Source organism: Myxine glutinosa, chromosome 1 (genome assembly GCF_964187855.1).
Source record: "Myxine glutinosa chromosome 1, kmMyxGlut1.1, whole genome shotgun sequence".
NCBI lineage: Eukaryota > Metazoa > Chordata > Myxini > Myxiniformes > Myxinidae > Myxine > Myxine glutinosa.
Genome location: NC_136261.1, coordinates 23,135,821 through 23,159,793, shown reverse-complemented (window position 1 = coordinate 23,159,793; position 23,973 = coordinate 23,135,821). Strand labels below are relative to the sequence as shown.

Sequence of the window (23,973 nt, the reverse complement as noted above, 5' to 3'; positions counted from 1 at the left end):
TATATCAATATTTTGATAAATAACCCCCACAAATGTTCTATATTTCTATTACTATATTAGTTGGCATCCAGTATGCAAATTATTGGCACTCGGTGGTCCTTAAAAACATATTTATTCCAATTTTAGCAAATATCACATTTTTTGGCGAAGCGAAGCAGGCGTATAATAATATTTCGGGTGATAACACAGAGATGGCCGAGAGTTATACACTGCTATCACTTTTTTTTCATATCTAGGGACATATATCTTGCTAAAAATCACAATGAGCCTTACTCCATCTGTATAGTACCGACCAACCCCCTTGGCTCATAGCCTATAATAATATTTCGGGTGATAACACAGAGATGGCCGAGAGTTATACACTGCTATCACTTTTTTTTCATATCTAGGGACATATATCTTGCTAAAAATCACAATGAGCCTTACTCCATCTGTATGGTACCGACCAACCCCCTTGGCTCATAGCCTAACTTGAGTTGGTGGTGGAAACGCTCCACCATACCATTTGCTGCTGGACAGTAAATGGTGGGTTGCACATGGACTGTGCCCAGGAGTCGAGTCAGCTTGCGAAATAGAGCCGATTCGAAAAGGCTACCACGATCCGTAATGATGGTTGATGGATCACCAAAATGTGCGATCCAGGCTTGGACAAAGGCCCAGCTATCGTAGTCCAGCTATCATAGCCCAGCTATCATAGCCCAAATATTGCGTAGCCCAGCTATCGTGTAGCCCAGCTATCGTGTAGCCCAGCTATCGCGTAGCCCAGTTATCGTAGCCCAGCTACCGTGTAGCCCAGCTATCATAGCCCAGCTATCGCGTAGCCCAGTTATCATAGCCCAGCTACCGTGTAGCCCAGCTATTGTAGCTCAGTTATCATAGCCCAGCTATCGCATAGCCCAGCTACCGTAGCCCAGCTATCGTAGTCCAGCTATCGTGGTCCAGCTATCATAGCCCAGCTATCGTAGCCCAGCTTTCGCGTAGCCCAGCTATTGCGTAGCCCAGCTATTGCGTAGCCCAGCTATCACGTAGCCCAGCTATCGTAGCCCAGCTATCGCGTAACCTTTGGCCAATGGGTGATGTGGTAAACACAAGTCAGCAATTAGCAGTGTCCGTTTTAAGGTGGTTGGTGACTGACAAGATCCACGTGGACCCTGTTGAAATACTTATCTGGTGTTGAAAAGCTATCTAGTGGTGCGATGGATCTTGGAGTGTTGACATTGAAGACACTGCTTGGCCCAACGACGCACGTCGGCGTTGATGTGTGGTTAGATGTAGCGCATGGTGTGGAGTCGCTGAGTTGCTCCAAAACCCGGGAGCACGAGTGAGTGAAAAGTGTCGAAGACTGTACGATGGAATGTCACAGAAAGGAAAGGGCTTGGCTGTCTCAATGATGTATCACACATGAAGGTCGTGTTTGTTGCTGGGAGAGGTAACTTGCAAAATGTAAAGGAACTGGTTGCAAACTGTAGATGGTGGAGCTCCGAGTCCTCCCATTGCACCGATGCAAGTGCATTAAAATCAATGGCCGGTGTGTTGGTAGAAAACAATGCCAATACTTTGATGCATGAGAGAGTGTCGGCCATGAGAGAGCGTCTGTTAGTTTCAGCATTTTCGAGAAGGCCAGTGGACACCAGTCTGCAACGATGAACTGGTGAAGGGCCGCAACCACCGCGACCTCAAATGTGTCGATCATCAGGCTTGTTAGTGCCTCTAGCTTCAGATGACTCTGGAGTGAGGCATTGACTAGTGCGTCTTTCATGGTGTGGAAGGCTGACACGGTTTGCTCCGACCATCCAAACACTTCAGGGTGCTTACCAGTTGCGATTAACTCGCTCAGCAGCTGCAGTGTTGTTGCTGCATTTGGAATATATCATGGAAAAAGTTGGCAAGGCCAAAAAAACTCTTGCAGTTTGAGCTGAGATGATGGTAATGGGAAATCCACAATAATCTGCACCTTCTCCTCGAGCAGACGGATGCCTGAGCGGTTAAATACAGTGGCTGAGGGAATTCAAATCCGGAACGCCAAATGTGCACTTTGCGGGATTGATGACGATGCCAAAGTCTGGAAAATGGATGAAGAGGAGATGTCGGTGTTCCGGATGTTTCTCAGCAGTTGCGCTGGCTATTAGAATATCACCTGTATGCACATAGCAGGTGTAATTCCTGGAGCACCTGATTCTGAATATAACGGTTAAATCCTGAATGTGTGGAATAGGGTAACGATCTGGACTAGTCGGGTTCTTTAAAGACCGGTAATCCCAGCAAGGACACCAATCCCCAGTTGTCTTTTTGTGGTACCATGTGTAGTGATGAAGCCCACCTTCCTGCTGGATGATCCCACGTTTTAACATACAGTATAGCCAAACTCCTGGCAGGCGATGCATAATTTCACGTGTGCCAGTCAGCGAGCACACGCAAAAAAAGAAGAATAAGAACAGCTATCGCGACAGAAGAAGAAGTATATTTGTTGCATTTTACTTTTGGTGTTGTATTCGTTTACTTGTTTGTGGGTTCGAGTAATAAACCCCGTGGTGGCTGTCCGTTCAGGTAAGGCTTTGGGACCTTCCCACGCGCGCGAAAAGATAATCCCACCAAGTTCAGGTATATGCCTCGGAGGAACAACGTTCGGCTATTCGTCTGACATCGGCCACGGACTTGACAATATTTTTGATATTTATACATTCCTCTTCCACATAATTAAACAGTTGTAATAATGTTTAAAATTTATCGTCTCTGATTACATTCTTCTTTATCCCTTTCAATTTTTTTAAAATTAGATTTAGGAACACCATCTTTTGAATTATAATATTTCTATTTACAAGCTCTTGCTCTCAATCCCTCAAATTCACTCACGATTGCTCCACCCAACTCATCTTTAAATTTTCTAATAACTTTTTTATTTTTTATATAAACAATAAGTACTCTCATTTTCATAGTTCCTTGTGTCGTAAATTTCTGTCTGTTTTCATATGTTTATAAACCTCGTCTGTAAGAAATTTGCAAAATAAAAATATCATATAGAGGAGATCAACTTGGTCACCAAATTTCTTCTTTAAATTGTTGGGGAAATAGTTATACACTAGCCGAAACCCGTGGAACATCCACGGAAGGGAGGATGTGGTGTATGGATAGAGTGTACCATTATGGATGGCATAGGGGATTTGCTTGTCCGAGTAAGAGTTAGGAAGAAAGATGAGAATGAAGAGTGCGTCTATGAACAACGATCGCCGACACCAGCACAAATGCATGCTCAGGATTGTCCACTCAGTGGACGGCTTGCTTTCGCCTTCGCCTGTCCAATCAGCGGACGGCTTGCTTCGCCTTCGCCCAGCAGACGCCAATACGATGGCGTCGTAAGATGGCGTCGTATCGGCAGTTAATCGGATGCTTTTGGGCCCCAACGTCGGCTAATTCAGATTTTTCGAGTATGTCTGTACGTGATAAACAAAGAGCGCAGTTCATAGATCGTAAATCCATTAGTGCCGTGGGCATCGGGTCACTGGGTGCGGCGTAAAAGGGATAACAAAGTCGAGTCCTTATGCTATTATTATATAGATTAATGACTTTGACAATTCAAGTATTGAAGTTCCTATGTGAATGGGTTTATCAGTTATGGTACACTGATTAAACTTAATAAAATTCTGTGAATTTACATAGACGTCTTTATCATATAGTGTGCTCATTCGTTTTGATTTTGATGTTTCATGAGAATGAGTGGTAAGAAATGATTGTTGATAATTACTTAACCACTCTTCTTTAGGGGTTTCTTTTTATTGAGCAAAGGGCAAGTTTGTGTTTGTTATGGAGTTCTTCAGGATATTTTAAATCCACTTCAAACCAAATGTGCCAGCGAATTTGGCAGTTTACTCGTTTTTATGTCTCCGCAGAAGTCGTCAGAGGCATTATGTTTTTGGATTGTCTGTCCAGCCGTCCGTGATAGGTTTTCGTTACCGCGATAACTTGAGACCGGCTGAAGGGTTCTTTGTCAAACTTGGTACAGGTATGTATAATGATGTAAAGATGAACCGATTAGATTTTGGGATGAAGAGGTCAAAGGTCAAATGTCAGACTCCCGTCAGGTAGAAATTCTGTTACTGCGTTAACTTGTGAACCAGTCATGGGATATTCACCAAAATCGTATAATTATATATTATGATGCAAATATAAACGGATTCGATTTTGGGGTCAAGAGGTCAAAGATCAGAGGTCATGTTAAGTTACAATTATATCATTACCACCATAACTTAAGAATGGCTGGAGGTATCCAAGTCAAACGTGGTACAGGTATGTATAATGATGAAAAGATGAACTGATTAAATTTTGGGGTCAATGGGTCATGTTAAATAAAAATTATGTTGCCATACCAACTTTTGACAAGTGATGGAATTTTGAACAAACTTGGTAGGAAAATATTATGCAAAGATTAACTGATTGGATTATGCCATCAAGAGGTGAAAGATGAGAGGTCATGTCAGATAAAATGTGATAACCTGAGAACAGCTGAAGGGATTTAACTCAAACTTGGTACAAGCATGTATAATGATGTAATAATGTGGGTGGAGGCATATCAGTCGATGCCGTGACGTCAAAGAGTGTCGTTCTAGTTATCAATGTGATGGAGCTGAAAAGCAAGAAGGAAAATATGAGGGTTATTCTGGGAAGGATGTCGGATGCGGATGTTCTGGTGGAGAGTGGGTGGAAGGTGCAGGAAGTACTGGGGGAGTGGAAGGAAACATTTGAGAAACATGGGCTGAAAATGAGTATGGACAAGACGGAGGTTGGGCAGTCGAGAAGATAAATGAATATCAGGTTAGAGGGGAAGGACATCAGACAGGGAAAATGGTTCGAGTATCTGGGGGAAACAGTGACTAGGGATAGTAAGTCAGAGGCAGAGTTGCGGAGGATCCAGGTGAGTGCGAATGCATGGTGGGTGGTGGAGGGATTAATCGCAGACAAGGATATCAAGGAAATTGAAAGAGAAGGTTCTGATGCTGTGTGTAACGCTGGCCTACCTTTAGGGTCTGGAAATAGTCCGGGAGCCCAGGGGGGTCAGCCTAGCTGGAAAGTTAACCAATTTTCATGTAAATAGCAATGGTCCATGTGCATGTCCATGTAAGGAAACGGACGTCTGCTGGACACATTCTGGTGGGTGTGGTCAGAAGGGCCATTAGAAACGGACCCAAAATTTAGCTAGATTAGCTCTGTGAGTTAACCTGATGAAATCTACTGGAAAATGTTCGGCGTTGTCCCGGGTATCATGAACGGCCACTGCCAGACATTTTCAGTGGTGGGTTGTGCCCGCCAGATGCCCCCGAATGCCCTCACCCCCAAAATTGAGCTACATCAGCTCGTAACTTAACCGGTGAAACCTACAGGAAATAGTTCAGCAAAGTCCAATGTATCATGAATGAGCACTGCCAGACATTTTCAGGGTTGGGGTGTGCCCACCAGACACCCCCGAATGCCCCTCCTCCCCCCACCCCATCCATTGAGCTAGATGGAATTCTGAGAACGCAATGCGCCGGTGGTCTATGACTGTAACCTAGCGGGCTATGGCAGTCACCGAGCTAAGAACATTCGCTGGGCTTGAACTGGGGGAAAATGCAACAGCTCAATGCCGTCCCTCAAGAATGAAAAGGGACAATAGTCAGATGGCTGAACTGAGTGCAAAAATTGAAATTCTGCAATCCGTTCACAGATGATGCTCTAACTTCCTTGGTGAATGTTGCAACCGATCAAGCAGCATCTAAGGCTACCGAAGCATATCTACTCAATATGCTGAAAAGGGGTCAGGATGAAAGAGAGAATTTTCAAGATGAGTGGGACAGCAACAGCAGTCGATTTCTTGAACCTGTGAAACGCACGCGTGTACAGAACTTCGCTGCTCAGAACGTGAAGAACAAAATTAGGCTACCCGCCTCACAGAAAGCCAAGACAAATGCTGAGAGCCTGAGGGATATGTTTGTACGTATGATCGTAGTCGTTGCAGAGAAGACAACATTTGACCTTCCGAAGGTTCTCTCTTACCCAATTATAGTCAGGTTCACTATGTTAACAAATATAATTTCGTTCAAAATTTTGGGAGATTAGCAAACCTGTACATTTTTGGAATCATCAGAACATGGAGAATCCGAAAATCAATGTTGGCATTTGCACAGACACCTACATGGCCGCCATTTTGGATTTTCATAATGGCCGCCATAAAATACATATTTTGCGCTATCTCAGCTTCGAGGCAACCTTGAAACTTAATTAAATATGCTAATCCTATGTTTTCTGGGTCAAGGAATCCAATAAAGGCCTCAAAATAGTGCTCAGGATTATAGAAAAGCAACAAACAAAGGTAATTGAAAACCATTGTCTTTATATTTGTGATATAACTGTATTACATAATACATGATATTGCAAGTCCTTTGAAGTTATAGGTATGGGTTTATAAAGCAAGAAAGCAGCCTTGTTAGTATCAGATGAACTATAAGTCCTATACACATGATCTACTAGGTCTATACCGTTCAGGAATATATGCTTTTACAGATCTTCATCACTGTCCTGAGTGTCATCTGGAAAGTCCTAAAAGTGAAGCAAGTGTTAGGATTATAAGTCTAATGATCCCACCAATGGTTTTCTTGACCCAGAAAACATAGGATTAGCATATTTCACTAAGATTCTAGGTTGACGAGAAGCCGAGATAGCGCAAATTATGTATTTTATGGCGGCCATTTTGAAAATCCAAAATGGCGACCATGCAGGTGTCTACGCAAATGCCAACATTAATTTTTGGATTCCTCATGCCCTGAATAAGCCAAAAATGTACAGTTTTGCTAATCTCCAAAAATTTGAACGAAAAAAACATAGTTAACTTGACTATTACCACGTACCCACTGCCACTCACACACTGTGATGGGGCGCATGTGAAAACCGAAAAATCAGACTTTATGAAAAAGCTTGAGTCCCTCCAGACGGAAACGATCACAGAAACCGAGTTACCGAGGAGTTATGTACAGGTCTATGACGAAGGACTTCTTCTCCATTCCGTCCTCTCGCAACAAAACATGGGAGCATCACATGCATCAATTGCTCGGACCATGCTGTCAGTGGTATGTTCAGGGAGAGCTAGTGAAGCACATGTTTGTCTCGACAAGTACGTGGAGAACTCCATAAAGGACAGTGAGAGAAAGTTGCGGGGTGTAGTTGACTCGGTATAAGTAATAACCGGGCCATATGAGACAATCAGACAGAGCGGGCAAAAACTTCTCACCAATAGTGTTCAAGAATGAACTCGCCAAGTTTCTCTTGATAGAGTGGGGTAAAGATCATTACTGGAATATCTTTGGTGGAAAGACCTTGCTTGCTTCTTATGGTGGCGAATGCTTCCAGTACGTCCCCGAGGAGCACCATCATATTCCTGTAATCAGCCCAGCACACCTTCAAGGCGACCATGAAGAGGCCGAAACGCTGATTGCTTTCCATATCGCAAATATTACAGCAGGGAATGTCATGGTGAGGGCATCCGACACCGATGTCTTTGTGATATTGATTGGTGCCCTTGGACAGCAACGCAGAGAAGTCCGGTCGATGGCCAACATCATGGACTGCGGGATGGGAAAACCGCAGTAGGTATATCAACGTGACCAACATTGCTGACGTCCTTGAAGAGCGCAAACCTGGACTTCCCAGAGCACTACCCGGACACCATGCCTTCACTGGATGAGACTTCACCTCGGCCTCTTACAGGTAGGCACAAGATATTTGCGTTTCAATAAAATGTTTCTATCAAAGTAAAATCATTGGAGCAGTGGTTGAATGGTTACATTTGGAATTTGTACTTGATTTTTCAGGAAAGGCAAAAGTAAACCCCTCGACCTCGTAGAGGACAAAACTGGCTGCTACGTCAACCTCTTCATCACTGTGGGTGAGGTGGATGGTAGTCTTGATCCGGATGTCGCATCAGCGTTTGTCTGCCGCATGTACGGACAAAGCAAGACTCGAGATGTCAATGAAGCACGATACAACAAACTGATGCAAATGACTGGCAAAGTTGATCAGGTAATTAAGGCACGAGAAACTGAGAATATGATCATCATTATAAAATCAGAATACCTCACAACAGCTCTAATCATACCTTTCATGAGAATCCACTGGCAAACATCAAACGGATCGACTCTGCCCTGTTGCCACCTTCTCGTCGGACCCTTGACATGATTTGGCGAACGCAGTGTGTAACAGCATTGTGGACACATGCCGTGACAGCATCTCCTGGGGACGGTTTGTCACCAACCGATTATGGATGGTCTGTGAATGACAACATCCTGAAGCCAACCTGGTTTGAAGGGCCAGTCATACCAGGCAGTTTGTTTGCGAATGGCAGAAACAACGCAGAGGACATGGAGGTCGTAGGTGACAGCGAGTCGGAGTTGGAAGTATAAAGTATTGATGGATTATTGAGAGATTCAGATGGCGAAGCATGAAGTGAAGACTCAGAATCAGAGAAGGAAGACGCGGATTACTGATAGGAGACACCTCGAAAGAATTTGAAATTTGTTTGAATGAATGGCTGACATCTGCTTGTGGTCATTCATATGGGCTATACAGTGCTGTATTATGCTGAACATTGTTCAGTCACTTTCATCGGGATTGGTAACTCATGAGCTCAGATCTAGTTCTGTATTTTGGAGTTGGGGAAGGGGGTTCTGGGTGTCTGGTGGGCAAACTCCACCACAGAAAATGTCAAGTGGCCATTCATTTTCAATTTTTTTTCTTTGCCTCATTCGAGGGACTTCATTGTTTCATCATATGAGAATCACATTACAAAACATAAATGTACAGACAAATTAAATCAAACTCTGTACAGTAGCATGTCAAACAATCTTTCTACCTGGCTTCTGTTATTTCTTTCGTTTGGTTTACTGCTCAAATAAAATATCAGTTCAGATTTCAACTCGTGCAAAAGAGCTCTGGCATGCGTTTTCGTACCAAAGCTCATCGTTGTGTTTTGGTACCACAGCTCATCGTTGTTGCCAAAGATTAAATACATCAGGTTTCATCTTTTTTTTTCTCTACAAACAATGAGTAGAGGTGTTTTGTTTTCATGTTTAAAACATTGACAGCATCTCCAGTTGACATTTCTATAAACTGTTCCCCTGATTAATCCATACCTGTTTCAGCAATACGCAATTCATCCAACCATGATATCGGAAACGCTTTCTTTAATTTTACGAACTTAAAGGGAAATAATAGTTTCGGCAACGTATTACATTTAACAGATAACGTCAGCGTCTTTATAATACCCACGACAAATGACGTGTTATATCTTATAAATCCCTGCTTTTCCCATGACTTGAAATAGAACATCTGATTTTCAAAAGTTACGTTGCTGTTATTCCATAGTATTTTATTCTCAATTTTATTCTCATCAGGTTAACTCACAATCTGATATAGCTCAATTTTGGGGTAGTGGCATTCGGGGGTGTCTGGTGGGCATACCCCACCACTGAAACTGTCTGGCAGTGGTCATTGATGATATCTGGGACTATGCCGAACATTTTCCAGTCGGTTTCACAGGGTTAACTCACGAGCTGATGTAGCTCAATTTTGGGGGTGTGGGCATTCGGGGGCATCTGGCGGGCACAACCCACCACTGAAAATGTCTGGCAGTGGTCATTCATCATATGTGGGACTACGCCGAACATTTTCCAGTAAGTTTCACAGGGTTAACTCACGAGCTGATCTCGCTCAATTTTGGGGGTGGGGGCATTCGGGGGCATCTGGCGGGCACAACCCACCACTAAAAATGTCTGGCAGTGGTCATTCATCATATCTGGGACTATGCCGAAAATTTTCCAGTGGGTTTCACCACGTTAACTCACAGAGCTGATCTAGCTCAATTTTGGGGTACCGGTTATGTAATTCTGGCAGGCACACCCCACCATTGAAAATGTCTGGCAGTGGTCATTCATGATATGTGGGACTACGCCGAACATTTTCCAGTAGGTTTCATCAGGTTAACTCACAGAACTGATCGAGCTCAATTTTGTGGTCCCTTTCTAATGGCCCTTCTGACCACACCCACCAGAATGTGCCCAGCAGACGTCCATTTCCTAACATGGACCATTGCTATATACATGAAAATTGGTTAACTTTCCAGCTAGGCTGACCCCCCTGGGCTCCCGGACTAAAACTGTGGCACTGACAGAGAGACAACAACAGAGGCTGCAGGTTTGCGAGAACAAACGGGTCAGGAGGATTGCAGGAGTGAAGTAGGTGGATAGAAGGAGGATGGATGAACTGAGGGAGGAGATTGGTGTGCAGATGAGCTTGACGAGGATATTGGTGAAATGTCGGCTGAGATGGGCTGGAAACTTGGTGTTGGTGGTGGAAGAGAAAATGGCAAAGAGAGTGGATAGGTTGAAGGAGCAAGGTTAGAGGAAAAGAGGTAGATCGCTGTTGAGATGGGAGGATTGTGTGAAGAGGGATATCAGTAAGGTGGGGGGAGGGAAAGTTGGAGGGTGGGTAAAGTTGGCTGAGGACAGAAGGAAGTGGAGGAGTATTGTGGTCATGGCAAGGCAGAAGCTTGGTACCATTGGACCTCACCCCTTATAAAAGGAAAATGAGGATAAGAATAATTAATTAATCAATCAACAATTGTTTACTTGATGAAATAATAAAATATCCTCAATATTTGTTTAGCGGTAATTTAATATCCATCCAGCTTGCTTGACAGTGGGAGAAATAGGTATGATACTTTTGAAGGATTCCCACACTACTATTTTGTGTACTTTTATATATTTTCTATGAATTTGAGAAGTATTGCTATATATAATGTTGTGTGCTCCTGTGTACATCGCGCATTACTCTCTAAAAGGTTCCTGCTGTCATGGAATAATAAAAATGGTACCGTTGGAACCATTACAGAAATTCCAATCCTGCTAAAAGGCATCTTTATGAAGAAAACGGCACATGACATTTTACAACTTTGAAAAATTTGTTCCAAGTAAATCAATTATTCACTTTACAACTATCCCATTTTTATTACTCCACGAGAGCAGGAAAACTACAATAAAAATGTGGCACACACACCGACGCTGTTCCTTTTACCAAGAGACGATGCCAAGCAATATTGCTTTTGATCTGAACACTCCCCACCATCCACCAACCCCCTTCCCTCCCACCCCCGCCCCCCCTCCCTACCCACACACACCCCCATCATCCACTCCACCCAACACCTAACACTCACCCATCCCATCATACACCCACTATGTCCCAACCCACCATCCACCCCAGGTCAGAGCTTTGAGCGACACCTGTTTGTTCTCTACTTCCTTGCCTTGAGGCGCAGCCAACAACACTTATCCGATCTTCCAGAATTTTTCTTGGATCCAGCATACCAACTGCAATACCATGAGGACATCCTCTCCACCCATGTACCAAATATTCAAGCATCGCTTTGCTTGCCACGGGTTCCTGAAGGAATCGTTTTTGTATATTGCATAAGGGACACAAGTGTGTCTTGTTACCTTTGCACGGTATCGACCAGCAGAGACCTTCAGGCTTATAGTAAAACTCTGGAATTGAGCCTAAAGGACATAGGGGACGTACTAGCTGGTGAGCACCAGAAACAAATGTATTAATTGACTGAATAAGATTGACTTGGAAACACGATGGATGTTTCTTTTCCTTCAGTGGAAACACTCGTGAACCTGTGTGATAACCTTTCTCAGGATGTCATATTTAGATCCCATATATGTGATTATTTTTCCATTGTCTACTCATTGTTTAATGTCCGTCTTGAATGCGACATACGTCATGTGTGAAAACTATTTATCCAATTAACTGGACAGCAACTGGCCAATAGAGCAAGGCCTAATTGTACTCATACTGGCAGCCAGGTTATAGCTCCGTACGACATAACCATTTCTGCACATTGACAAAGTGTGGGGATTCTTCACAATAAATAGTCAGATGTGTGTATATGTGTATGTGTATATATATATATATACAGCCATACCCCGTTTTACGCCATTTCGACCTACGTCAAATCCGACTTTACACCACTCTTCTAGAGTAAATTTGAGTTCAGCGAACGTCATTATGTGCGACTTTACATCACTCCGACATCATCATCTCCTTTATCTCGAAGGAGGAGAAGACCATGCCAGGCTACAAAGTCGCGAAGGAGCGGCTAACGCTAATGTTTGGGGGTAATTGCACCGGCGACTTCAAGCTGAAGCCGCTCTTGGTGTATCTTGGTGTTTCATGTGTGTGAGTATGAGGATGAGCTTTAGGTGCAAATGGGGAATTGAATGAGGATCTTTGGAATGAACTTGGTGAAATGAGGCATTGGTCGAGAATGGTTGTGTGTGTGAGAATCTGGTTATCGTTGAACTTGGTGAAATGAGGCAATGGTCTGGGATGACCGGAGAAAGTGTATGAGTGGTGTATTGAAGACATGTGTAATGGTGTTGAGTGATTGACTTGCATGGGGTGCAAGTGGATAAATGGAGAGAATACTTGGTGTGTGGGAATAAATGGTATGTGGAGTGAGTAGTGTGGATTGAGTGGTGTGGAGTGCATGGTGCGAAGGAGTGGATGGGGGAGGATGGACCCCTTCACGAATACCCGGGGAGGGTAGTTTAAAGTTAGGTAGAGGGAGGAGGTAAATTGTTTGGAAATTGACATCTGTGATGCAGGGAGTAGCAATTTGTTGTTGATGCATATCCTTGTAAAGAACCGATCGACGTGTGCATGTGCACATGTGCATGGATTTGCAAATGCCTGCCTGTACGTCGTCATTTCTGCATATATCGCATCGTCCAAAAATAAAGAAGCAAGCAACTTCGGCCGCTCGAGGAAAGACGGGGCACGCCTACGACTCGGATAATTACCACTCGTTCACGGAACCCTGAGCTCGTTCGTTCGTCACAGACGACACGACACGACCACCACCGGTGGAACTGCTCAGACACGTTGGGTAAAGCACGCCGTGGTGAAGCGGGCCGCGGGGCCACTCGGCACACAAGCCAGCTCACGGTCAACACGTCCGTGCCGGTCACCCCGTTCGAGGAGAAAACCCGACCGATAGAAAACAACGGAGGGACTCCCAACGGGGAGCGGCAAAGATTCAGGGCGAAGCCGCAGCCTCCTCCAGTTATTTACTCTAGTTTTACGAATTACGATGTTTGTCTTCATTTTAAGGCATTTTTAAGACATAATACCCGGTTTACATCAAAAACCGAGTTACGTCACGGCTTATGAAACCAATTAATGATGTAGGCCAGGGTATTACTGTATATATAGAATTTTTTTTGTTTGTTTATAATTTTTGGTAAAACGGTTTCTTAATTCCCATCATTATGGTGTTTTTGTCTTATTCGGAAACATTCTAGTATCCATCAAAGATAAGTAAACAAAAACAGCGAATAATTCGTGTTCCATGAAGATTTTCAGTTGGTTGATGAAAAATGTTCTTAAAAAAAAAAAACATTTCAAATAGAGCACTTGAATATTCTTCAAACAATTTTGAAGAGCACTCATGAATTCTTTTTAACAACATTTTGTTTTCTTGAAAAGGAATCAATAAACGAGCTTCCAGGGAAGCAGAACTCAACTGAACTGACTGGACAACTTCACACACCAAGTTTGATCAAAATCCATAAATATTTGTGGACGTTAAAGTCTTAATGTCGTTTCGGAGCTGAAAACAATATGGCGGCCTATAGCGGCCATTTTGTGACGGATCGGGTTGGAATGCAATAGCAACCTACCTTGTGTGGTAAGGGTTAAACATTCTAAGTTTGATCAAAATCTGTTAATATTTGTGGACGCTAGAATGCTAACGTCGTTTTCATGACCAAAAACAAAATGGTCGCCTAAGTCCGCCATTTTTCAACGGATCGGGCTGAAATGTAATACCAACCTGGTCCTTGGGGTAAGGATGCTGCATGTCAAGTTTGATCAGAATCGGTTGATATTTGTGGATGCTGGAGTGTTAATGTCGAAAAGTTAACGGACGACAGACAACGACGACAGACGACGGACGCCGGAAGGTTCAGTATGTGATGAACTCAACTGGACGGGAGTCCAGTTGAGTTAAAAAGGCATTCTTAAAAATAAAAACAGCGCTGGAAGAATTATTTTAAACTGTTTTGTATAATTAATGTAGATCTGGAGAGCCATATATATTCATTCATATTCATTTTATTTCACATTCGTACAGCAACAATGCACCGTATGAGCCACGGGCAAATGCACGGCACACAGGATTCCCAAAATGCATCCAAAATCGGTCCCGTTTGACAATTACAACAATCTTGATACAAACAGTTCTCCTGGCTGCCCTGCTTTATGGAGAACCACACATGTACAATTAATCACAACAGCTTTTGGATTCAAAATGTCAAAGGTTAAAAAAACAAAACAGCAAATCCAATCACAAACCAACACAAACAAAAGGGAAAGTAAGGTTTTGTTGGAAAGGTAACACTATGGAAAAAATAAAGTACAAACATTTCAAGTACCAATTATTCTTGTCTGATGCAAATGGTGCAAAGAAAAAAAATACTTACTATTTGGAGCTTTAGCTATACTGTTGGAACCATTTGTGCACATCTCGACTTGCAGCTTCGTAACTACAGTTGCAAGACTCGACTTCCATGGACAAAATTTGTTGGACCATCCCATACAGCTATACTGTTCAATTCACACCATGACAAAGAGCCAGACAGAAAGCAAAGCTTACAAATCATTTTGCCCACAGCAGTATGTACACATGCAGAGAGAGAGAGAGAGAGAGAGAGAGAGAGAGAGAGGAGGGGGGAAGGGGGGGAGGAGGATCAATGGAATCACAGTAATTATTGTCGGGGGAGGAAGGGGGATAATTACCAAGCAAGTAAATTGGTGGCAATTTTATGTACAATACTTTGCAAACAAAACCATTGTGCTCAGAAATAAAAACAATCACCCAAAGTTGTTTAAACTACACTTGTAAACCACAAGAAAGAGCACTCCTCCAAAGCATTTCAAACGGTGCCCTCATCAGAAAAAAGGTGAAATGGAAGATTTTTGTTCCAAGCAAGGTGCAGGCAGCAACCTGGCATGTGCTGGAGGAAAGCATAATTTACACCCTCGTGCAGTAACTGGGATAAATTAAAAACTGCATTTATTTTGTTGAGTGCAGATGTCAAAATCTTTGTTGTGTTACAAACCGTATGACTATTTGTGACCTGCCAGCAAAACAAATGGTTACACTCACGAGTATTTGTGTGACCGTTCACAAGTACCACGTTCGTGTTGCGAAACTTCAGCTTGCTAACTTTGTCCAATACCAAAAAGAGTTGCATCTTTTGGGTTTGAACCTCCAATTGTTGAATGCATCAAGATATAGAAACAGAAATAAAGATGGAACAGATTGGAAAGATGCCTTTGGTTGGAATGTTCCAGAAAAGAACAAAAAGATGCTTGATATACAAACGGTAACCAACAAAATTGCGAAAAATACAAGATCAGGACAATATTGTACCAAGGTGCATTCCATTATTGGGGAGCTGGGTCTTTATGGCTTAGCTGGCTATCAGAACACTCCCATGCTGATCCCAATCGCTCTACTTCCATTAACGGTTGTTGGTGTAGCTTCTCAAGAAATTAAAGTTTCTGGTGCAGCATGTCCACCCACACCATCAAACTCTGCCTCAGACAGGATGACAACTGAACTCAAACAAAATAATCTCAACAAATACAGCTTGCCAAAAAAAAAACTGCACTGACAGACAGAAAGTCCAAAGGAAGGGGTGTCACAAGGTGGAAAGTAGCTCAAGGGGCAGCCAGGGTCTGCTTAACTTCTTCCAGCACATTGGTAAGCAGAGTACGGTCAACCGCTTTTCCCTCAATGGACACAACCTTATCGTCCTGTTGGGAAAAGTGAAGAAGAAGACTCATCATTGCAGTTTGTGGCTCACAAAGTATAGTAATAGTGGCATTGGGGTATTTTATGCAAGTCAAGATAAAAGCAGATCATCATCTGCTACAATGCCAGAGCATTTTCCCAATGCAATGATGAAAGTAATTCTGATCCATTTCATTTACCTTTATTTGTACTCAGGGCTGGGAGGATGGCCTTGAGATGTGGTCCTAGCCTCTGAACTGTCTGGCCTGGGTTGGAATCTCAGTCCAGCTAACTGTCATCATGGTATATTGCATACATGTGTGGTATGGAATTCTAATCTAAATAAAAATAATAACATGCTTGTTCATCCACCCGTCCTTATGTAAGTGTTGGAGCATTTGTTTTCCCGTGGGCATTTCTTGAACATTTTACTTTCTTGGCTGGAAATTGTAGTTTAGGATGTTAGAAAACAAATGAAATAGGGCGCCAATTTTTTTCAGCGAGTTTTAGTGTGTTTTTATGCAAATGAATTATGACGTCATTTCTCGCAAAGTAAACAAGTATCCGAATCGTATAGCGCTGAATAATTAACTATGTAAATAAGGGTACGCGTTGCACACGTATGTCTATGGGAGGAGCGCGGTTCAACTCACCACCATGCTCTGGTCATACAAATTCCTGGTTCTTGTTCATCATTTGAACAGCTGATACTTGTGGATTGTTCTGCTTATTGTAGGTCTATAAGGGTACTGTGCCTGAAAAAATACTGTGCCCTGGCATGCCCCCAAAATTTGACAATGGTATGTATTCAGTTATTTCGCTCCTAATACGAGTGAAAATGTATCAAACTTGCCTCAGATTTTTATTTTGTACTGTTATTACTATTATATAATTATAAGTGAATTGGTCTTTCGTCACAACAATTAACAAATCTGAATAGCCCTTTATTATTGTTAGATCACTACAAAAACAACTCATGTTTCTAATGTTGTAACTGTCTATGACAAATGCAATACCTAAAATGTGATGTCAATCTTTATGCTTTCTTTCAGGTATCTCAAGACTATTGAACAATTAAGAAATAAAAGGCACGCCCAAGCAAACCATTACTACTGTGAGATTCAACCATGGAGAGTCCTCCTGTGAAACGGCCACGGATAGAACTTTTAAACGACTACAGTATGTGTATAATATGTCAGAAAATATCTAGTGAGCGGCTTGTGAAGGAACCTGATAAAGGAACTTTAAAGAACATTCTTCACTATGTGACAGACCGAGCAAAATATGGTGAAATTGTCTTCCATGAAGCAAGTAAAAAAATTTAAAAAAACACCTTTAGAGGCCATTTTTCCCCGCAAAGCGGGGGTTGGCCTTTTTCGGGAACCGTGGTTGTTGTTGTTTTTTCGGTCCCCTTTTTGAAGCAATGTTTTACGGCCGGATGCCCTTCCTGACGCCAACCCTTTTTGCCGCCTTTAACGACAAACAAGGAATTACCAGTGAACTGGTACTCAATTTGCCGACCTCGGAAGGATGACTGGCTGAGTCAACCCCCCTGGCGTTAATTCAGCGATCGACCGGGATTCGAACCCAGGATCCTAGGATCCTAAGCCGGCACCCTAGCCGCTAGCCCAACACCATGAAGCAAGTAAACGGTTGGAAAATGCCACTGAGGATACGCTAAAACGTGACGGTGCAACTTATCATGTCAGTTGTCGAAAAGATCTTGTGAATTTACAGAAACTTTCCAGGGCCAAAAGAAGATATCAAAAAGCACTCACTTCCAAGAACGTCAACGTACTATTGCGGACATCAGGGCGGCCATCGACTTCGTCATCCCCTCAATAATTTGAGCCTGCAGGATCTTCATATAAACAGCGCCCTTCCCGTTCGTTCACTGCTAGATATGACAAGAATCTATGCTTTTTTGTCAAACGCATAAAGAGAAAGAACCTGTCCATGCTATACAGAGTGCAAGCCGTGGAAAGCAGCTTCATGATTACGTGAAAAATTGTGACAAAGATATCTACAAAGTGTACCTAAGTAGTGCTATTCATTCCGAAGATACACTCTCCATAGATGTGAAATATCATCGAATTTGCTGGCAAAGTCAGGTTGCTCATGGTTCTGGATGTTCAAGTTCTGGTACCGCCTCTAAGAAACAGCCGATAAATGAGAAAGAGGTTACTGCCAAGGTGGAATATCTTGATATCATACGAGATTTGCTTGAAAAGAGTAAGATACTGTCGATGGATGCTGCGCATACAGCTTACCTGACGATCTTAGAAGAACATAACTGCGAGATTACGCCTAGTCGTAAAAGCACGCGACGTTTGCTCACAGAAAATATTGAGGGCATTGACTTTATCCCTGCCACACGTCGAAATGAGTCAGATCGGTTCTGTTTCAGTGCAGCTAAGATAGCCGCAATTGAAGCAGCTCTCTGTGAATCCAATATCATCGATGACATGAAAATGATCTTCAACTGTGCCAAAGTTCTGCGAAAGGACATTCTTGACGCCCCACGTTGGTCTTTTGATGGCACACTAGGGTCAGATTTAAGTGCAAACATTCCGACAAGGCTTCTTACATTTCTCCAATGGATTATGAGAGGCGTGGCAACTGAGCTCCCAACTGAAAAGCGCAGAAATTACGCAAATCAGAAAGCATCAACGATAGCACAACATTATGTATGAAGCAAAATCTGACAGACAGGTGCGCTACTGGCCAGAATCAACAGGAGAAGAAGCTTCATTTCGCCATCGGCGGGAGTACCCTGTCCAAGTTGGAACTGGCATCTTTGTTCACCAAAGAACTAGAAGCAAAACATTAATACACTATCTTCACCATCTCGGCTTGTCTGTAGACTATGACCGTATATTGCGCATTGAAACGCAACTAGCACAGGCTGTTCTGAACCGTTCTGCTGAATATGATGTATATGTGCCACCAAGTCTTGTTAGAAATGAATTCATCTTCTTTGCTGCTGACAATTCAGACTTTTCAGAAGATACCCCAGAGGGAAAAGGCACCCTGCATGCTCCAGCAATGGTGGTGTACCAACGAACTACTGAAGCTACCAGTGCTGTAACAGTTGACGTGAATGAGACTCCCACAGCCAGATCACTTCCGCTTGGTCCAGGCCTTACTACAGAGTTGTTGCCTTGTCACGTTCCTGCTAATACACATCCTCCGTGTCCCAAGTATGATCCTATGAATATAAATCCATCAATCGATGTAACAGAAGCTTCACAGAAAGATGATTTCGCATGGGCGATAGGACAGTCGTTGGTACGATTGGGCACAGGAAAGCAACACATCGCTTGTGAAAAAAACTGTGAGAACAGAAACGAACTATTGAGGAATGCTGGCGATGAAGACGAGAGCAACGATGGAGATCTCCACATTTAACTTATAAACGCAGGTATGGGTACAAACTAGTAGATTGTTCAAATGTACATTCCTATCCCAAATGTAATTTGCATAATCAAAGTATTTGTTCTATCTTCGATAGAAGCAAGATGTACTCTTTAAACCCAAAAAATTATTGAAACGTTTAAATACTCAAAGAACAATTGACGCTCATGTATGAACTTGTCCAATGGGTTTTATTACATCAAATGCAATTTGCATACAAAGGGTTAAAATTAGGCAATTTGATTTCAATTACTATTTTTTAGTGGCTAAACGTATTCTAAATAACAACTACCAAAAGGAAGCATTAAAATGTTTAAAACTATGAAGTGTTCAAGAACAATAACAGGAGCATATGGTCCTAGTCCTATACAATAGGTATTATGACGTAATCTTTAATCTGCATAAAAATGGTCGAAAATATGCATTAGAAAATTGGCGCCATATTTTAAATTATTCAGCTAGGTCTAAATAACAAATCCCAACAAAGAAAACAAAATGTTCACAAAATGCCCACGGGCCCCAATACAGTGACATACGCTCCAACACTATAATGCTTGTGCTCCGCCCCCTGCACACTGACTGATGGTGTTGTGTGTTGCTGTTGTTTCACAATCACCACGCCACTACAAGTTTTCCGATCAGTGTAAAACAACCAAAGAGCGACTAAAAAAAGGATAATCAAATACGGAAGGATTGGAGCTGATAAACGTCACAGGCCTTGTAAAGGACACAGTCCGTATCGGCCTCAGGTTTCAGGCCCCTGATGTCAGCCTATATGCCAGTGCAATTGTAAACTATCCGAGCTATATAACCATGATGTATTATACAGTATACGCACATGAGCAGTAGGCATGCTTTTGCTTCATCTACATAAACAGAGTTTTTTGTATCGGGAGTGAACGGGGCAGCTGTCTGTTGCCTATACACCACGCAAATAAAGATGGTAATATAAGGTAACTGCTTTAAGTTGCACTCACACTCAAGAGGACTTCAGACTATGTACATTTCAAGACCGATCCACACGTCTTATATCATAAAAGAAAGGTACATTTTGATTACAACACAGGTAGAGGAAAGAACATAGTCTTGGAGGTAATGCATGTTGCTGCTACATAGTGTTTTTTTCAAGTTTTTAATAAAACAACTTCAACCCGTCATTTTGACGGCCTTTTGACTGAACGATGCTACACACCGGCGAAATAAACCGAGTTGTTTGTTTTATTTTTTTGCCTTTATCCCGACTTTTCAAGGCATGCCTTGAAATAGTGTGAAACGCCGAACCGGTCGAATGTATTGTGCGGAAATACAGAACAGTCGCCCGTCATTGTGACGGCCTTTCTGCTCAGTGTACTGACTGATGCATATTCTGTGTTGTTGGTTATCCAGGTGTAGCAGACACCTGAATCCTGGCTGGATTCACCATCTGATTTCTGTTTTTAGCAGATTCAGATTTCTAGCATAATTTTATCTAATCCCTGCTATAATCAAACTAATCAGTCCAAGATTCAGTACCTCTCTATTGCTAGAATTGATGAAGGAGTGGTTTTTACAATAAAATGCAGGTTCCAATACGTATTGTATACTCTGACATCCAACAAAGCTCAAGGCCATAAATTGGATAAGGTTGGCATTTACTGACCTCAACCTGTTTTCTCCCATGTATGTGGAATTCTCTCGAGCAAGGGATACTACGTGGAAGTTCCGTGGGTTTCTGCTCGTTATTAATTAATTACTCTTCAAAGCTTGTAAAACAATTTACTCAAGCACTCGGGTTGATTGAACCAAAAATGTCTTTATTTTACGAAAATTAAAAAACTACTTTGTTGAAGTAGAACCAAATGATTTTTTTTTTCAACAGCCAGATGTGAATAACGTACTTGGGGCTGCAAAAATAAGCAGATCTGTGACAGCAAGACAAGTTGGTCGGGTATACTCTGAAATTCCGACTTCTTTTCTGGAAGTCCTAGCAATGTCCATGTGTCCCCCCCCCCCCCCTTCTCCCACCCCTTCCCAACCCTCCTCCCCCCAAGCCCTCTCCCTCCAACAGATCTCCCGATGTCCCTGCTCTCATATGTTGTGTTTGTGTGCTTCCCCTTCTCTCCCCATCTTGTCTACCGCTCCCCTTATTAAATGTTTTATGTCCGTTTGATTTTTTTGTGTGATAAATGTAAGCTCTTTCACGAGCCTCGATCTTGTAAAACCCCCCCCCCCCCCCCCCCCAAAAAAACTGTAGGACATTAAAAAATTTTTTTGCTTTTAAAGCACCAATTAGTAATTCTACATGGTAATTCCAAATGCACACAACTGTGAAACATTTAATTCAATTTTGGAAAACAGTATTTACAGACAAAAGAGAAGGATTTACAAATCAGGCAATCCGATCCAATAATGCCAATTGAAAAATGAAAACCTACTTTTAAATATTAAATAAATATCGTTGTCTGTGGTACTTTCAGGGTCATGAATATTGTTACATTTGTGGGGGTAGGAGATGAAATACCTTAGTAAAGTCAGGAATGTATAGTTTAGAATGGAGTTTAGAATGGACCATATGCCGCGAAAAATAAGAATCTCTGTATTAATTAGGCCAACTGTGCGGGTAAGAGCATTTGCATGTTGCCAAAAGGACAGTGGTTTTGTGCTAGTTAAATAGGGCTTATGGTTAATAATCCCCAGTGTGATGCCTCCTGTAATTTTCCCTTTGTTCTTACAAAAGTCACTCGCCCAGCCAAGCAATCGGCACATTGCCACAACCACACCGACAAGCCTGACAGAAACCCAACACATTTGCCAATCGGCAAGGGACTCCCGCCCCCGAACATTCTCGATGGGCATCAAGAAAGGCCGTGAGGCCCCGCCCCAAAGGGAAACGATTGGTCATGGCTATAGACTGAAGTGGTGGGGCGTGGGGATTGGTTCGAGTGTGACGTCAGCGTGAAGAGAGGAGGGTGAGTTTCTCTCTCTGTCTCTCTGTCTGTTCTGGGTTGGTGGCGAGCAGACACGCTTGGTCTCTTAGTCTTTTCGGGTCGCTCGGCTGCGCTGTTTCTGGTTTGGGGCGCTGGTGCTGAGAAAGAGCGGTGTTAGCCTTTGTGGCCTGTTTGCCCGTGAGGAGAAGGTAAGGGCGACAGCTTGTGAAGCTCTTGGCACCTCACGTACGTGGCGCTGTGAAGAGCGACTCCGCGCCATTGTTGGAGCGGCTTCGGGCCACCTTGCACTGCCATTTCCTTCAACGACCTCGTTGAGAGAGATAAGTGCCGGCACCATAAAAAAAGCCATTATTTATTTTTACTTTAGTTTTCCCCTTGTCTGTATATGTGTCTCGTGGAGATGTCTCACAGTAGGATTATACATTTACTCACTATTCATTTTATTTCCGTGCTATATTTTCATTTAATCCTTTATTTTTGCATTTCATTGTTGTATTGTGAATTCTGCTGTCTCGTATTTGTGTTTGTGCGTTGAGTCATTAAACCCCGTGGCGGCTGTCCGATCAGGTAAGACTTCGAACCTTCCTGCGCGCGCGAAAAGATAATTCCGCCAAGTTTCAAAATACGCCTCGGAGTTAAAGCATCGTTTTGGTCATTCGTCACCCAGGGGTCTTAACCTCGGGGACACGACAATATTCACGAGCTGCTTTGTCCATATTATTTGAACTACGCTATGAGACGACCTTTTGGATAAATTAGGAATGTAAATCATTTTTCAACATGTTTGTTATCATGTATAGGTACAGTATATAAAACAAGCTGCAGAATCATCAGCATTGGCTCAAAGCACATTACATTTTGTCAGGCCAGGACACATTTCTCACCGACACCGTATTTCCTGTGTGCAGCCATAATCCCACCATTTTCCTCAGCGAACCAACAATTTTGAACTTAAAAGCTGCCGTGTACGACTTTCCTGACTTTACGGGAGGCATTTTGAGATGGCGTAGTAAGGATGGATACATACGATTGGGATTTAAAGGAATGAACCAAACGTAATTGGTGAGTGCAAGCTTGTTTGTTATTTGGATAATTTTGCCTGCGCTCGTGAGTGGATTCAACATTGAATTGCTCAAGGAACTGGCAAGCGTTCCAGGCAATGATTTACATATGCGTGCATCTTGGAGTTACTTGGGAGGGTCGGAAGACTGAGAAAGGGGAGGGAGCAATGTTGGATAATAAATGGTAGAAAACAGAGACCACTGACCTACCTGCGATGTACTTTTCTATACAATTTAACTGCAGGTTGATGCATCGCCATGAAACTTGACAAACTATAGTAGAGTTCTGGTCCAAGAGACTATTATTTTAAAGTGGTGAAACCACTTCAATATTTGGCTATGTCCTGTCCATAAAAAATGAAGAAAAACCTTTCTACCCCACCGTGTTTAATCCTACAGGGTTCTAAAGTGTAATTCTAGAGGGTTCTAAAGTGCAATTCTGAAGGATTCCAAAGGGTAATTCTGAAGAGTTCTGAAGGGTAATTCCAGAGGGTTATAAAGGGTAATTCTTGAGGGTTCTAAAGGGTAATTCTGAAGGATTCCAAAGGGTAATTCTGAAGAGTTCTGAAGGGTAATTCCAGAGGGTTATAAAGGGTAATTCTTGAGGGTTCTAAAGGGTAATTCTGTTGGTTCTAAAGGGTAATTATGTTGGTTCTAAAGGGTAATTCTGTTGGTTCTAAAGGGTAATTCTAGA

The 23,973-nt window shown here is 42.6% G+C and overlaps 2 protein-coding genes across 11 annotated transcripts in view; one reads left to right on the top strand and one right to left on the bottom strand.

The window, feature by feature from the left end:
- The window catches only part of LOC137415187 (carnitine O-palmitoyltransferase 2, mitochondrial-like), an 87,185-nt gene extending 73,582 nt beyond the window's left edge, over positions 1 to 13,603 (top strand). For all 6 annotated transcript variants that reach the window (XM_078767913.1, XM_078768063.1, XM_078768036.1 and 3 more), the window contains exon 11: positions 11,281 to 13,603. In XM_078767913.1, the coding sequence (XP_078624039.1) occupies positions 11,281 to 11,627 (347 nt within the window). In that variant the 3' untranslated portion in view covers positions 11,628 to 13,603. The remainder of the gene's footprint in view (positions 1 to 11,280) is intronic.
- A 570-nt stretch (positions 13,604 to 14,173) lies between these two features.
- Positions 14,174 to 23,973, bottom strand: part of AP3D1 (adaptor related protein complex 3 subunit delta 1) — a 100,133-nt gene continuing 90,333 nt past the window's right edge. For all 5 annotated transcript variants that reach the window (XM_068108314.2, XM_078767853.1, XM_068108307.2 and 2 more), the window contains one exon: positions 14,174 to 15,900. In XM_068108314.2, the coding sequence (XP_067964415.2) occupies positions 15,805 to 15,900 (96 nt within the window). In that variant the 3' untranslated portion in view covers positions 14,174 to 15,804. The remainder of the gene's footprint in view (positions 15,901 to 23,973) is intronic.